The sequence below is a fragment of the Pelodiscus sinensis genome, chromosome 18 (assembly GCF_052426305.1).
Source record: "Pelodiscus sinensis isolate ZL-2025 chromosome 18, ASM5242630v1, whole genome shotgun sequence".
NCBI classification, from domain to species: Eukaryota; Metazoa; Chordata; order Testudines; family Trionychidae; genus Pelodiscus; species Pelodiscus sinensis.
In genome coordinates this window covers 8,184,281-8,198,073 of record NC_143069.1, presented here as the reverse complement: position 1 = coordinate 8,198,073, position 13,793 = coordinate 8,184,281, and the positions used below count along the sequence as shown (strand labels likewise).

Here is a 13,793-nt window from a genome sequence, read left to right as displayed (position 1 = left end):
CCCCCCAACCAGCCCCCCAACTCCCCGCCAGACAAATCCCCTTCATCCCCACCAGCCGGACACCCAACTCCCTCCAACCAGCCCCACACCCCCTGCCAAGTGAAACCCCCTCATCCCCACCATCCGGACACCCAACTCCCCCCAACCAGCCCCACACCCCCTGCCAGGTGAAACCCCCTTATCCCCACCAGCTGGACCCCCAACTCCCCCCAACCAGCCCCACACCCCCTGCCAGGTGAAACACCCTCATCCCCACCACCAGCCTCCCAACCGTCCACCAGACTAATCCCCCTCCCCCCACCAACCCCCCAAGCCCCTGCCACACGAATCCCCCTTGCCCCCACAACCAGCCCTCCCAACCCCCTGCCAGATGAAACCCCCTCCCCCCACCAGCCAGCCCCAAACTCCCCGCCAGATGAATCCCCCTTACACCCAACAGCCAGCCCCCCAACCCCCCCACCAGATGAATCCCCCACCCCCCTCACCAGCCAGCCCCCCAACCCCTCGCCAGATGAATCCCCCCCCACCAGCTCCCCTCCCTTTCCATACCAACCCCACAGTGCAGTTTGGCCAGGCTGCCCTAAGGACCCTCCAGGGCTGGGTTGCTAAGGGACGTGGCTTGTCCTGAGCAGGCCGCGCTGGCTCTCTGCACATCCCGGCGGGGTGCAGGGCTCCCTGGGGGGTCTCTCAGGAGCTAAGAGGGGGTGGGAGGATGGGGGAGGGGTGGGATGGACTAGGGAGCAGGGGCTTTTCTGGGAAGGGTTTCCCCACAGATCACTCACCTGGTAGAACTGCCCGGGGGGATACTTGGGCTGGTGCCATTGAAGGGGGCCGGGGCCGGGGCTTCTGCATCCGGGGCTTCTGCGTGCGTGGCTGTGGGGCCATGGGCTTGCCAGAGCGCTGCCCCACATGGGCAAACTCGTCTGTGGAGGAGACCGGGGGAAATCCCAGCAACCTGAGGGGGTTGGCACAAACACGCTCCCAGCTTCCACGTTCCTGGAACACAGACCTGCTGACCAGCAGGTAGCACCCCTGCCAGCCGGACTCCCAACCCCAGGCAGCCAGAGCACCCCTCACCCACACCAGCTGGACCCCAACCCCAGCCAGAGCGCCCCTCACCCGCGCCAGCTGGACCCCAATCCCAGCCAGAGCACCCCTCACCCACGCCAGCTGGACCCCAACCCCAGCCAGAGCGCCCCTCACCCACGCCAGCCGGACCCCAATCCCAGCCAGAGCGCCCCTCACCCGCGCCAGCCGGACCCCAACCCCAGCCAGAGCGCCCCTCACCCGCGCCAGCCGGACCCCAACCCCAGCCAGAGCGCCCCTCACCCATGCCAGCCGGACCCCAACCCCAGCCAGAGCACCCCTCACCCGCTCCAGCCGGACCCCAACCCCAGCCAGAGCGCCCCTCACCCACGCCAGCCGGACCCCAACCCCAGCCAGAGCGCCCCTCACCCACGCCAGCCGGACCCCAACCCCAGGCAGCCAGAGCGCCCCTCACCCAGGCCAGCCAAACCCCAACCCCAGCCAGAGCGCCCCTCACCCGCTCCAGCCGGACCCCAACCCCAGCCAGAGCGCCCCTCACCCGCGCCAGCCAGACCCCAACCCCAGCCAGAACGCCCCTCACCCGCGCCAGCCAGACCCCAACCCCAGCCAGAGCGCCCCTCACCCGCGCCAGCCAGACCCCAACCCCAGCCAGAGCGCCCCTCACCCGCGCCAGCCAGACCCCAACCCCAGCCAGAACGCCCCTCACCCGCGCCAGCCAGACCCCAACCCCAGCCAGAGCGCCCCTCACCCGCGCCAGCCAGACCCCAACCCCAGCCAGAGCACCCCTCACCCACGCCAGCTGAACCCCAACCCCAGCCAGAGCGCCCCTCACCCACGCCAACCGAACCCCAACCCCAGCCAGAGCGCCCCTCACCCACGCCAGCTGAACCCCAACCCCAGCCAGAGCACCCCTCACCCACGCCAGCTGAACCCCAACCCCAGCCAGAGCACCCCTCACCCACGCCAACCGAACCCCAACCCCAGCCAGAGCGCCCCTCACCCACGCTAGCCAGACCCCAACCCCAGCCAGAGCGCCCCTCACCCACGCTAGCCAGACCCCAACCCCAGCCAGAGCGCCCCTCACCCACGCTAGCCAGACCCCAACCCCAGCCAGAGCACCCCTCACCCACGCCAACCGAACCCCAACCCCAGCCAGAGCGCCCCTCACCCACGCTAGCCAGACCCCAACCCCAGCCAGAGCGCCCCTCACCCACGCTAGCCAGACCCCAACCCCAGCCAGAGCGCCCCTCACCCACGCTAGCCAGACCCCAACCCCAGCCAGAGCACCCCTCACCCACGCCAACCGAACCCCAACCCCAGCCAGAGCGCCCCTCACCCACGCTAGCCAGACCCCAACCCCAGCCAGAGCGCCCCTCACCCAGGCCAGCCGAACCCCAACCCCAGCCAGAGCGCCCCTCACCCAGGCCAGCCGAACCCCAACCCCAGCCAGAGCGCCCCTCACCCACGCTAGCCAGACCCCAACCCCAGCCAGAGCGCCCCTCACCCAGGCCAGCCGAACCCCAACCCCAGCCAGAGCGTCCCTCACCCGCGCCAGCCAGACCCCAACCCCAGCCAGAGCACCCCTCACCAATGCCAGCCGGACCCCAACCCCAGCCAGAGCACCCCTCACCAATGCCAGCCGAACCCCAACCCCAGCCAGTGCCCCTCACCCACGCCAGCCGGACCCCAACCCCAGCCAGAGCGCCCCTCACCCACGCCAACCGAACCCCAACCCCAGCCAGAGCACCCCTCACCCACGCCAGCCGGACCCCAACCCCAGCCAGAGCGCCCCTCACCCCTGTCAGCCGGACCCCAACCCCAGCCAGTGCCCCTCACCCACGCCAGCCGAACCCCAACCCCAGCCAGAGCACCCCTCACCCGCGCCAGCCGGACCCCAACCCCAGCCAGAGCGCCCCTCACCCCTGTCAGCCGGACCCCAACCCCAGCCAGTGCCCCTCACCCGCTCCAGCCGGACCCCAACCCCAGCCAGCCAGAGCGCCCCTAGCCGCTGTAGTCCAGGGAGGGGAAGGGAATAGTGGCAGATCTCGGCACCTCCCAGGTACAACTGGGGAAGGTTAAAAGAATCGGCTGAGCGGGAGCAGATGGGACCCAGTTACCCAGCAGGGCTAATTCTGAGTTGCAGGCCATGAAGCGAACCCTCTGGCTCAGCGTGGCAGGTGCAGGGATCTGGCAGTGGAAGCAGCCGAGCAGCCGAGAGGTGGAACGTGGGTGCTGGCTGGGGAGAGGCCAGTGCAGGGAAGAGAGACCCACGCCCCGCAGTTACCTGTGCACACCACGCCAGCGTCCTCCGCGTGCTGGCAGTCGTGCACGCCCCAGGGCGCCGCGGGACACCGGCTCAGCGCCGACTCGTTGCCCTGGCACCGCACGTTGTCCAGCCAGATGGGGCCACTGCCCTCACCAAAGAAGGCCCCGCCAGGAGCCGAGAGGGGATCCCCACAGCCGAGCTCCCGGCACACCACAGCCGCGCCGGGCAGCGCCCACATGTCGTCACACACCGTGCCCCAGCGGTCCTGGTGGAAAACCTCCAGCCGCCCGGAGCAGGGACCTGCCCCGCCCACCAGCCGCAGCACAGCACCCCCTGCAAAGAGAGCAGAGATCAGTCCCACCCCCCCAGCGAGACAGCAGAGATCATCCTCCTACCCCCCAGCGAGCAGAGACCCCCCCCAGCAAGACAGCAGACACCATCCCCCTACCCTCCCAGTGAGACAGCACAGATCATCCCCTTACCCCCCCCACAGCAAGACAGCAGACACCATCCCCCTACCCTCCCAGTGAGACAGCACAGATCATCCCCTTACCCCCCCCACAGCAAGACAGCAGACACCATCCCCCTACCCTCCCAGTGAGACAGCACAGATCATCCCCTTCCCCCCCCCACAGCAAGACAGCAGACACCATCCCCCTACCCTCCCAGTGAGACAGCACAGATCATCCCCTTACCCCCCCCACAGCAAGACAGCAGACACCATCCCCCTACCCTCCCAGTGAGACAGCACAGATCATCCCCTTCCCCCCCCACAGCAAGACAGCAGACACCATCCCCCTACCCTCCCAGTGAGACAGCACAGATCATCCCCTTACCCCCCCCACAGCAAGACAGCAGACACCATCCCCCTACCCTCCCAGTGAGACAGCACAGATCATCCCCTTACCCCCCCACAGCAAGACAGCAGACACCATCCCCCTACCCTCCCAGTGAGACAGCACAGATCATCCCCTTACCCCCCCCACAGCAAGACAGCAGACACCATCCCCCTACCCTCCCAGTGAGACAGCACAGATCATCCCCTTACCACCCCCCTCCCCACAGCAAGACAGCAGAAATCATCCCAGTCCACACACGGGGAGTCAGCAGGAACCACTCCACAACCCCAAGAAGAGAGCAACACACACACACACACCCCAGGAGAGAGCAGAGATATTGGGGTAGCTTGTCTGCAAGTTAGGTAGGTAGCTCTGGGGTGGGGGAAAGTAGCTCAGAGTGGGGGGAAGTAGCCTGAGGTGAGGGGGGTAACTCGGGGGGGAAGTAGCTCGGGGTGGGGGAAGGTAGCTCGTAGTGGGAGGAAGTAGCTCGGGGGGAGGTAACATGGGGTGGGGGAAGGTAACTTTGAGGTGGGTGGAAGTAGCTCTGGGGTGACGGGAGGTAGCTCGAGGGTGGGGGAAGGTAACTTTGAGGTGGGCGGAGGTAGCTCTGAGGCAATGTGGGGGTGTAGGGAGCTCTGGGGGGATTAGCTCAGGGAGGGAGGGAGTTTGGTTGGGAGTAGCTGGGGGGTAGGTAGTTCGGGGGGAATAGCTCAGGGAGGAAGGTTGTTCGGGGGGAGTAGCTCGGGAGTAGGTAGCTCAGGGGGAAATAGCTCTGTGAGGGAGAGAGTCCAGGGTGAGGAGTAGCTGTGGGAAGTGGGAAGTTCTTGGGGGGAACAGCTCCGGGAGGGGAGAGTTCGGGGTTGGGGAGTTGCTGGGGGGGTAGGTATCTCTGGGGGAGAATATCTGAGGGAGGGGAAAGCTCAGGGTGGGAGTAGCTGTGGAGGTAGCTGAGGGGTAGGTATCTCTGTGGGGAATAGCTGAGGGAGGGGGAAGTTTGGGGTGGGAGCAGCAGGGGGTAGGTATCTCTGTGGGGAATAGTTGAGGGAGGGGATGTTCAGGGTTGGGGCAGCTGGGGAGTAGGTATCTCTGGGGGGAATAGCTGAGGGAGGGGAAGTTCAGGGTGGGGATAGCTGGGGGGTAGGTATCTCTGGGAGGGAATAGCTGAGGGAGGAGGAAGTTTGGGTGGGGGTAGCTGGGGGGTAGGTATCTCTGGGAGGGAATAGCTGAGGGAGGAGGAAGTTCGGGTGGGGGTAGCTGGGGGGTAGGTATCTCTGGGAGGGAATAGCTGAGGGAGGGGGAAGTTTGGGGTGGGAGCAGCTGGGGAGTAGGTATCTCTGGGGGGGAATAACTGAGGAAGGGGAAAGTTGGGGGCAGCTGGGGGTAGGTATTTCTGTGGGGGAATAGTTGAGGGAGGGGAAGTTCAGGGTGGGGGTAGCTGAGGGGTAGGTATCTCCGGGGGGAATAGCTGAGGGAGGGGAAGTTCAGGGTGGGGATAGCTGGGGGGTAGGTATCTCTGGGAGGGAATAGCTGAGGGAGGGGAAGTTCAGGGTGGGGATAGCTGGGGGGTAGGTATCTCTGGAGGGGAATAGCTGAGGGAGGAGGAAGTTCGAGTGGGGGTAGCTGGGGGGTAGGTATCTCTGGGAGGGAATAGCTGAGGGAGGGGAAGTTCAGGGTGGGGATAGCTGGGGGGTAGGTATCTCTGGGAGGGAATAGCTGAGGGAGGGGAAGTTCAGGGTGGGGGTAGCTGAGGGGTAGGTATCTCCGGGGGGGAATAGCTAAGGGGGGGGAAGTTCGGGTGGGGGTAGCTGGGGGGTAGGTATCTCTGGGAGGGAATAGCTGAGGGAGGAGGAAGTTCGGGGTGGGAGTAGCTGGGGGGTAGGTATCTCTGGGAGGGAATAGCTGAGGGAGGAGGAAGTTCGGGGTGGGAGTAGCTGGGGGGTAGGTATCTCTGGGAGGGAATAGCTGAGGGAGGAGGAAGTTCAGGGTGGGGATAGCTGGGGGGTAGGTATCTCCGGGGGGGAATAGCTGAGGGGGGGAAGTTCAGGGTGGGGGTAGCTGTGGGGTAGGTATCTCCGGGGAGGAATAGCTGAGGGAGGAGGAAGTTCGGGGTGGGGTTAGCTGAGTGGTAGGTATCTCCGGGGGGGGAATAGCTGAGGGAGGAGGAAGTTCGAGTGGGGGTAGCTGGGGGGTAGGTATCTCTGGGAGGGAATAGCTGAGGGGGGGGAAGTTCGGGTGGGGGTAGCTGGGGGGTAGGTATCTCCGGGGGGGAATAGCTGAGGGGGGGAAGTTCGAGTGGGGGTAGCTGGGGGGTAGGTATCTCCGGGGGGGAATAGCTGAGGGAGGAGGAAGTTCGAGTGGGGGTAGCTGGGGGGTAGGTATCTCTGGGAGGGAATAGCTGAGGGGGGGAAGTTCGAGTGGGGGTAGCTGGGGGGTAGGTATCTCTGGGAGGGAATAGCTGAGGGAGGAGGAAGTTCGGGTGGGGGTAGCTGGGGGGTAGGTATCTCCGGGGGGGAATAGCTGAGGGGGGGGAAGTTCGAGTGGGGGTAGCTGGGGGGTAGGTATCTCTGGGAGGGAATAGCTGAGGGAGGAGGAAGTTCGGGTGGGGGTAGCTGGGGGGTAGGTATCTCCGGGGGGGAATAGCTGAGGGAGGAGGAAGTTCGAGTGGGGGTAGCTGGGGGGTAGGTATCTCCGGGGGGGAATAGCTGAGGGAGGAGGAAGTTCGAGTGGGGGTAGCTGGGGGGTAGGTATCTCTGGGAGGGAATAGCTGAGGGAGGAGGAAGTTCGGGTGGGGGTAGCTGGGGGGTAGGTATCTCCGGGGGGGAATAGCTGAGGGGGGGAAGTTCGAGTGGGGGTAGCTGGGGGGTAGGTATCTCTGGGAGGGAATAGCTGAGGGAGGAGGAAGTTCGGGTGGGGGTAGCTGGGGGGTAGGTATCTCTGGGAGGGAATAGCTGAGGGGGGGGAAGTTCGGGTGGGGGTAGCTGGGGGGTAGGTATCTCCGGGGGGGAATAGCTGAGGGGGGGGAAGTTCGAGTGGGGGTAGCTGGGGGGTAGGTATCTCCGGGGGGGAATAGCTGAGGGAGGAGGAAGTTCGAGTGGGGGTAGCTGGGGGGTAGGTATCTCCGGGGGGGAATAGCTGAGGGGGGGGAAGTTCGAGTGGGGGTAGCTGGGGGGTAGGTATCTCTGGGAGGGAATAGCTGAGGGGGGGAAGTTCGGGTGGGGGTAGCTGGGGGGTAGGTATCTCCGGGGGGGAATAGCTGAGGGGGGGGAAGTTCGAGTGGGGGTAGCTGGGGGGTAGGTATCTCTGGGAGGGAATAGCTGAGGGGGGGAAGTTCGAGTGGGGGTAGCTGGGGGGTAGGTATCTCCGGGGGGGAATAGCTGAGGGAGGAGGAAGTTCGAGTGGGGGTAGCTGGGGGGTAGGTATCTCTGGGAGGGAATAGCTGAGGGGGGGAAGTTCGAGTGGGGGTAGCTGGGGGGTAGGTATCTCCGGGGGGGAATAGCTGAGGGGGGGAAGTTCGAGTGGGGGTAGCTGGGGGGTAGGTATCTCCGGGGGGGAATAGCTGAGGGGGGAAGTTCGAGTGGGGGTAGCTGGGGGGTAGGTATCTCTGGGGGGGAAGTTCGAGTGGGGGTAGCTGGGGGGTAGGTATCTCCGGGGGGGAATAGCTGAGGGGGGGAAGTTCGAGTGGGGGTAGCTGGGGGGTAGGTATCTCCGGGGGGGAATAGCTGAGGGGGGGAAGTTCGAGTGGGGGTAGCTGGGGGGTAGGTATCTCCGGGGGGGAATAGCTGAGGGGGGGGAAGTTCGAGTGGGGGTAGCTGTGGGGTAGGTATCTCCGGGGGGGAATAGCTGAGGGAGGAGGAAGTTCGAGTGGGGGTAGCTGGGGGGTAGGTATCTCCGGGGGGGAATAGCTGAGGGGGGGAAGTTCGAGTGGGGGTAGCTGGGGGGGTACATAGCTCCGGGTGATACCTGTACAAACGACACTGGCGTCCTCGTTGTGCTGGCAGTTGCTGCGCCCCCAGGGCCGTGCCCGGCAGTGCCGCAGAGACACCTCCTTCCCGCTGCAGCCCACGTCGTCCAGCCAGATGGGGCCAGTGCCTGTCCCAAAATGCGCCCCCCCGGGGGCCGCCTGCACCGCACCGCAGCCCAGCTCCCGGCACACCACGGCGCCCTCCGGCAGCCCCCAGCCGTCATCACACACTGAGCCCCACTGGCCCCTGTGCAGCACCTCCAGGCGCCCCGCGCAGTTGTGGGGCCCCCCAACCAGCCGCAGGGGGGCGCCACCTGCGGGGCAGATAGTAGGTCACCAGGGGATGGGGATCACAGAGCGGATCCACAGCCCAGACCAGAATGGCAGGCCACCTGTACGGGGAGGAGCACCGCAGGCCAGGCTGGGGGGGGAGGGTGTCTTTGCATGGGAAGGGAGCCCACTGTCCAGGCTGATGGGTGGGGACGGGTCTCTGACAGGCTCATGGCCGCCAGGGCGGACACAAGGGGATGCTTGCAGCTCCTGAGGCCAGAAGAGACCTTGGTGGTCATGTTGCTGACGACCTGCCGAGAGCTGCCCCCAAATAATTCCGTGAGCAGAGCATTTACAACAACCGGGTCCAAAATCGTCCACATTGGAGAGCCCCCCACAACCTTCGGTAAATTGTTCCAGCACTTCCCTGCCACAAAGGAACGTCTGAGTTCCCGACTCAACTCGTCCAGCTTCAGCATCCAGCCTTTGGAAGGCATCTGACCGCAGCATTGAACCTTCGTTCCCAGGCAGCTACCTACAGCCTGCGACCGTCTCCTTGCTCAGCCACCTAGACCCAGCTCCCTGAGTCTGCCACGCCGAGGCTGGTTTTCTACCCCCTTCACCGTCTTCTCTGACCCCCCTGCAATTCATCACCCTCCTTCTGGAATTGCAGGCATAGGAGGGCTCAGGGCAGCTGCCCCAGGCTCCGCAGGGCTCAGGGAGGGCAGGAGTTACCGGGGGCCTGTGCCGGCAACAAGGGCCAGGCCTGCCCCCACACCAGCGGTGGCAGGAGCCGTGGGAAGCAGAGCGACCCAGCCCCAGCCTGCTCTGCTCCACCATATCCCAGCCAGGTCGCTGCAGGCTGGGGCCTGGCTCCTCTGCTTCCCATTGCCACCCCTTGTAATCCCAGGTCGCACTGCTTGGGGCAGGAGGTAGAACAAAGGTGGAGCAGGGGCAGAAGCTGGGCTTGGAGGAAAGGGCAGAGTGGGGGAAGCATGGGGCGGTTTCAGAGTCCCTGCTCCCGGAGAGAGGCCCCCTGGGAGTGCAGCCGCACTGTTCCTCCCCAGAGCAATACTTTTGCATCCAGCCACTAAAGTTGTTGCTTGCTCCCAATGTGCCAAGTGAGCCGTACCACCCTGTTGCAGTCTCCTGTCCCCCAGGGTGGCAGGATGCCTCCCAGGGCGGGAAGGCAAGCTCAGTGGTATTTTCAGCACATCAAGTGACAGTCTTAATGGGATCTCTGTAATCAAACCCATCATACCTCCAAAAATATATCCAGTTAATTTGACAGGAACTATTTTCCATAAACCCATGTTGATTTGCAATAATTACATTATCCTCTTTATATTCCTTATTAATCAAGTCTCATATCAATTTCTCCACTATTTTGCCCAGGAATAATGTCAGGAAGACAGGCCTATAACTACCTGGGTCATCCTGTTTACCCAACTACCCCAGTCCTCCACAAATGAAAATCAAAAGTAAAGATCCAGCAAGCTCCTCGGGAAGCTCTTTCAAAACTCGTTGATGCAATTCATCTAGACCTGCCAACTTAAACATTTCTGACTTTTGTAGCTTCTCTTCTTATCCTCCTGATATATTAGTGGAATAAGAAGAGTGTTATTATCACCATACGAGCATCATTTGTTTTCTATTTCCATCCAGTAATGGGCCAATACCATGGTCAGGATTCTTTTTGCTTGTTCTACACTTTTTAAAAAAAATCTTCCCTTATCAATTTTCTACAGTTCCTAGCTTCTGAGTGGGCTGTGCCCACAAAAGCTCATGGTACCATCTACATGTTTTGTTAGTCTTTAAGGTGCTACTAGACTATTTGTTGGTTTTTAAGTTTTTCCTGTTATAGACTAACTTGGCTACCCCTCTGGAGCTTCTGAGATATAGTCATTATTGCCAACTTCCCTTTTCTTCCATTTGTTGCATATCATTGTTTTTATTTTTATCATGCTTTCACTTTTCCTTTAAGTCTGGTTGGATTTTTAAATCAGCAAGGCCTTCTTCCTCAGTTGTAGGACTGTGGCTTTTGTGGCGTCCAATTCTCAGCCTATTCCCAATACACACTTTTTTCTTATTAAATTTCTGATTATCCCTCTGTTCTGTTCACTTCCTCCGGGGACTTGGCATTGGCCTTTGACAGAAAACAGAATACTGGGCTAGACAGACCCTTGGTCTGTCCCAGTATGGCCCTTCTTATGTTAACTAGCCAATTAGCTCGTTATAAGAGGGGATTTTCAGGTCTCTCCTTCACGTCGGTCTTCTCTCCTGAGCCTCCGGTCTCTCACTCCGTGTCTCTCCCTCTCTCTGTCTCTCCTCCTCCTACTGCCTCCCCCCGCTCTCTCTGGGTATGTCTACACTGCCACCCTAGTTCGAACTAGGGTGGCTAATATAGGCATTTGAAGTTGCAAATGAAGCCCGGGATTTAAATATCCCGGGCTTCATTTGCATCTTGCCGGGCGCCGCCATTTTTAAATCCCCGTTAGTGCAGACTCCGTGCCCGCGGCTACACCCAGCACAGAGTAGGTAGTTCGAATTAGGCTCTCTAATCCGAACTACCGTTATTCCTCGAGCCCTCCTATGCCCGCAATTCCAGAAGGAGGGTGATGAATTGCAAGGGGGTCAGAGAAGATGTCCTCGTGGAACGAGGTGTACTGGTAGTTCGAATTAGAGAGCCTAATTCGAACTACCTACTCCGTGCCGCGTGTAGCCGCGGGCACAGAGTCCGCACTAACGGGGATTTAAAAATGGCGGTGCCCGGCAAGATGCAAATGAAGCCCAGGATATTTAAATCCCGGGCTTCATTTGCAACTTCAAATGCCTACATTAGCCAGCCTAGTTCGAATTAGGGTGGCAGTGTAGACATACCCTCTCAGCTCTCCTCCGCCTCCTGCCTCTTTCTAGGTACGTCTACACTAGCTCATTAGTTCGAGCTAGGTAGGGTAATTAGGGCAAGTGGAGTTGCAAATGAAGCCCGGGATTTAAATATCCTGGGCTTCATTTGCATGTTCCCGGGCGCTGCCATTTTTAAATCCCCCTTAGTCCGAACTCTGTGCCCGCGGCTATATGCGGCACAGAGTAGGTAGTTCAAATTAAAGATCCTAATTCGAACTACTGTTACTCCTCATTCCACGTACCCTCTCTGTCTCGCTCTTTCTCTTCTCCCCCTCCTGCCTCCCACGCAGGGAGCCGTTTGGGCACCACGCTCCCTGTGCTGCATGGGGAGCGCAGAGCCCAAACGGTCACTTGCGCCTCTTTCTCCCATGCGGTGGCCCGGCTGAGCGCCGCAGAAGTCAGCTGAGCCCACTGCGGGAGGCAAAGGGGGGCAGGGCAGTGATGTTCATAGCCAGGGGGCAGGGCCCAGTGCCTCTGTCACACCATTTGGGCTCCCCCGCAGCGGCTGTTTCGGCTCCCCTGTGTCAGCCAAGTGCCACGGCAGGAGGCGAAGGGGGGTGCAAAGGGGGGCAGGGCGGTGACATACACAGGCAGGCCCCACCCCCTGGCCGTGTACGTCACCGCCCCCCTTTCCTCCCACTGTGGCACTCGGCTGACTCCTGCACCGCTCAGCCACCCCTGTGATGCATGGGGACCACAGCGCCCAGATGGCTGCTTGCTCCCCCGCGGCGGCCTGGCTGAGCGGCGCAGAAGTCAGTCGAGTGCTACGGCGGGAGGCAAAGGACGTGACTCAGGCAACAGCGCCGCCCAGAGGGAACAGCCAGGGAGACAACAGCGCCACTCAGAGGGAACAGCCAGGGAGACAACAGCGCCACTCAGAGGGAACAGCCAGGGAGGCAACAGCGTCGTCCAGAGGGAACAGCCAGGGAGGCAACAGCGCCACTCAGAGGGAACAGCCAGGGAGGCAACAGCGCCGTCCAGAGGGAACAGCCAGGGAGGCAACAGCGCCACTCAGAGGGAACAGCCAGGGAGGCAACAGCGCCGCCCAGAGGGAACAGCCAGGAAGACAACAGCGCCGCCCAGAGGGAACAGCCAGGGAGACAACAGCGCCACCCAGAGGGAACAGCCAGGGAGGCAACAGCGCCGCCCAGAGGGAACAGCCAGGAAGACAACAGCACCGCCCAGAGGGAACAGCCAGGGAGGCAACAGTGCCGCCCAGAGGGAACAGCCAGGGAGGCAACAGCGCCGCTCAGAGGGAACAGCCAGGGAGGCAACAGCGCCGCTCAGAGGGAACAGCCAGCATTACAGAGTCACAGACATTGGGCTACTATTTTATGTTAATTCTTCCTCCCAGAGAATTTTGTTCATAATTTTGTTTTCAACTTTGTCAAACTGCCCCTTCTCAAGCACCAAGAATGCAGACTGGAGTTTCTCCTTTTTGCTTATTACAAATGTCATCAAATCATGCTCACTTGTGAGGAAGCAGGAATTTTGGGTAATATTTTATTACGCCTATGTGTGCCTCAGTTTCTCTCTGAAGATTGCATTGCTGCCCAGAGGGGTAGCACTAGATATATGGGGGGGGTGCAGGTGTACGTTATCGTGCTGTGTTATCTCGCTGTTTGGATGGATCAAATGGCCCTGAAGGAAGTGTTTGAAACAGACCCAGGGCTTGTCTACACGGACCAGTTACTGGACTGAAACTCACTCGGGGGAGTGAAAAATCAGCAGCACCTGGGAGCTGCGCCCCTTGTGGAGGTGGTTTTCCGCATGTGCTCTGCGTGTTTTCCCCCAGCACTGGTGTCACTCACAACCACACTGTCCTGTTGAAACTCTGCTGCGGCAGCGCTTTAACACTGCCAGTCTAGACAGAGCCCAGACCCACAAGCCAGCCAGAGGATCAATGGAAGCTCCAGGAGGGAACAATGGACACTCCACCAAATGACCCCAGCAGGCGTGGCTGTGAACCTGCCTGGAGACAGAGGCCTGGGACGGGGATATGGGTGGGCTCTGGCAGAAACCTCCATGTTCTTACCTAGAACTATGGAACCATAGAATCCTAGAACCATAGAGTTAGAAGAAACCTCAGAAGGTCATCAAGTCCAGCCCCCTGCTCTAGGCAGGACCAATCCCAACTCAATCAACCCGGCCAGGGCTTTGTCAAGCCGAGACTTAAACACCTCTAGGGATGGAGACTCCACTACTTCCCTAGGGAACCCATCCCAGTGCTTCTCCACCCTCCTAGGGAAATAGTTTTTCCTAATATCCAACCTGGACCTCCCCCACCACAACTTGAGACCATTGCTCCTTGTTCTGCCATCTGTCACTACTGAGAACAGCCTCTCTCCTTCCTCTTTGGAACCTCCCTTCAGGAAGTTGCAGGCTGCTTTCTAATCCCCCCCTCACTCTTCGCTTCTGCAGACTAAACAGACCCAAGTTCCTCAGCCTCTCCTCATAAGTCATATGCTCCAGCTCCCTAATCATTTTGTTTGCCCTACTCTGG

The 13,793-nt window shown here is 61.1% G+C and overlaps 1 protein-coding gene across 1 annotated transcript in view; it reads right to left on the bottom strand.

The window, feature by feature from the left end:
* Positions 1 to 13,793, bottom strand: part of LOC102449031 (scavenger receptor cysteine-rich domain-containing protein DMBT1-like) — an 87,139-nt gene that overhangs the window by 66,405 nt on the left and 6,941 nt on the right. Inside the window, exons 5-7 of the mRNA XM_089770392.1 lie at positions 8,113 to 8,427; positions 3,332 to 3,646; positions 783 to 923 (exon numbers count right to left, since the gene is read on the bottom strand). Coding sequence (XP_089626518.1) covers positions 783 to 923; positions 3,332 to 3,646; positions 8,113 to 8,427 — 771 coding nt within the window. The remainder of the gene's footprint in view (positions 1 to 782; positions 924 to 3,331; positions 3,647 to 8,112; positions 8,428 to 13,793) is intronic.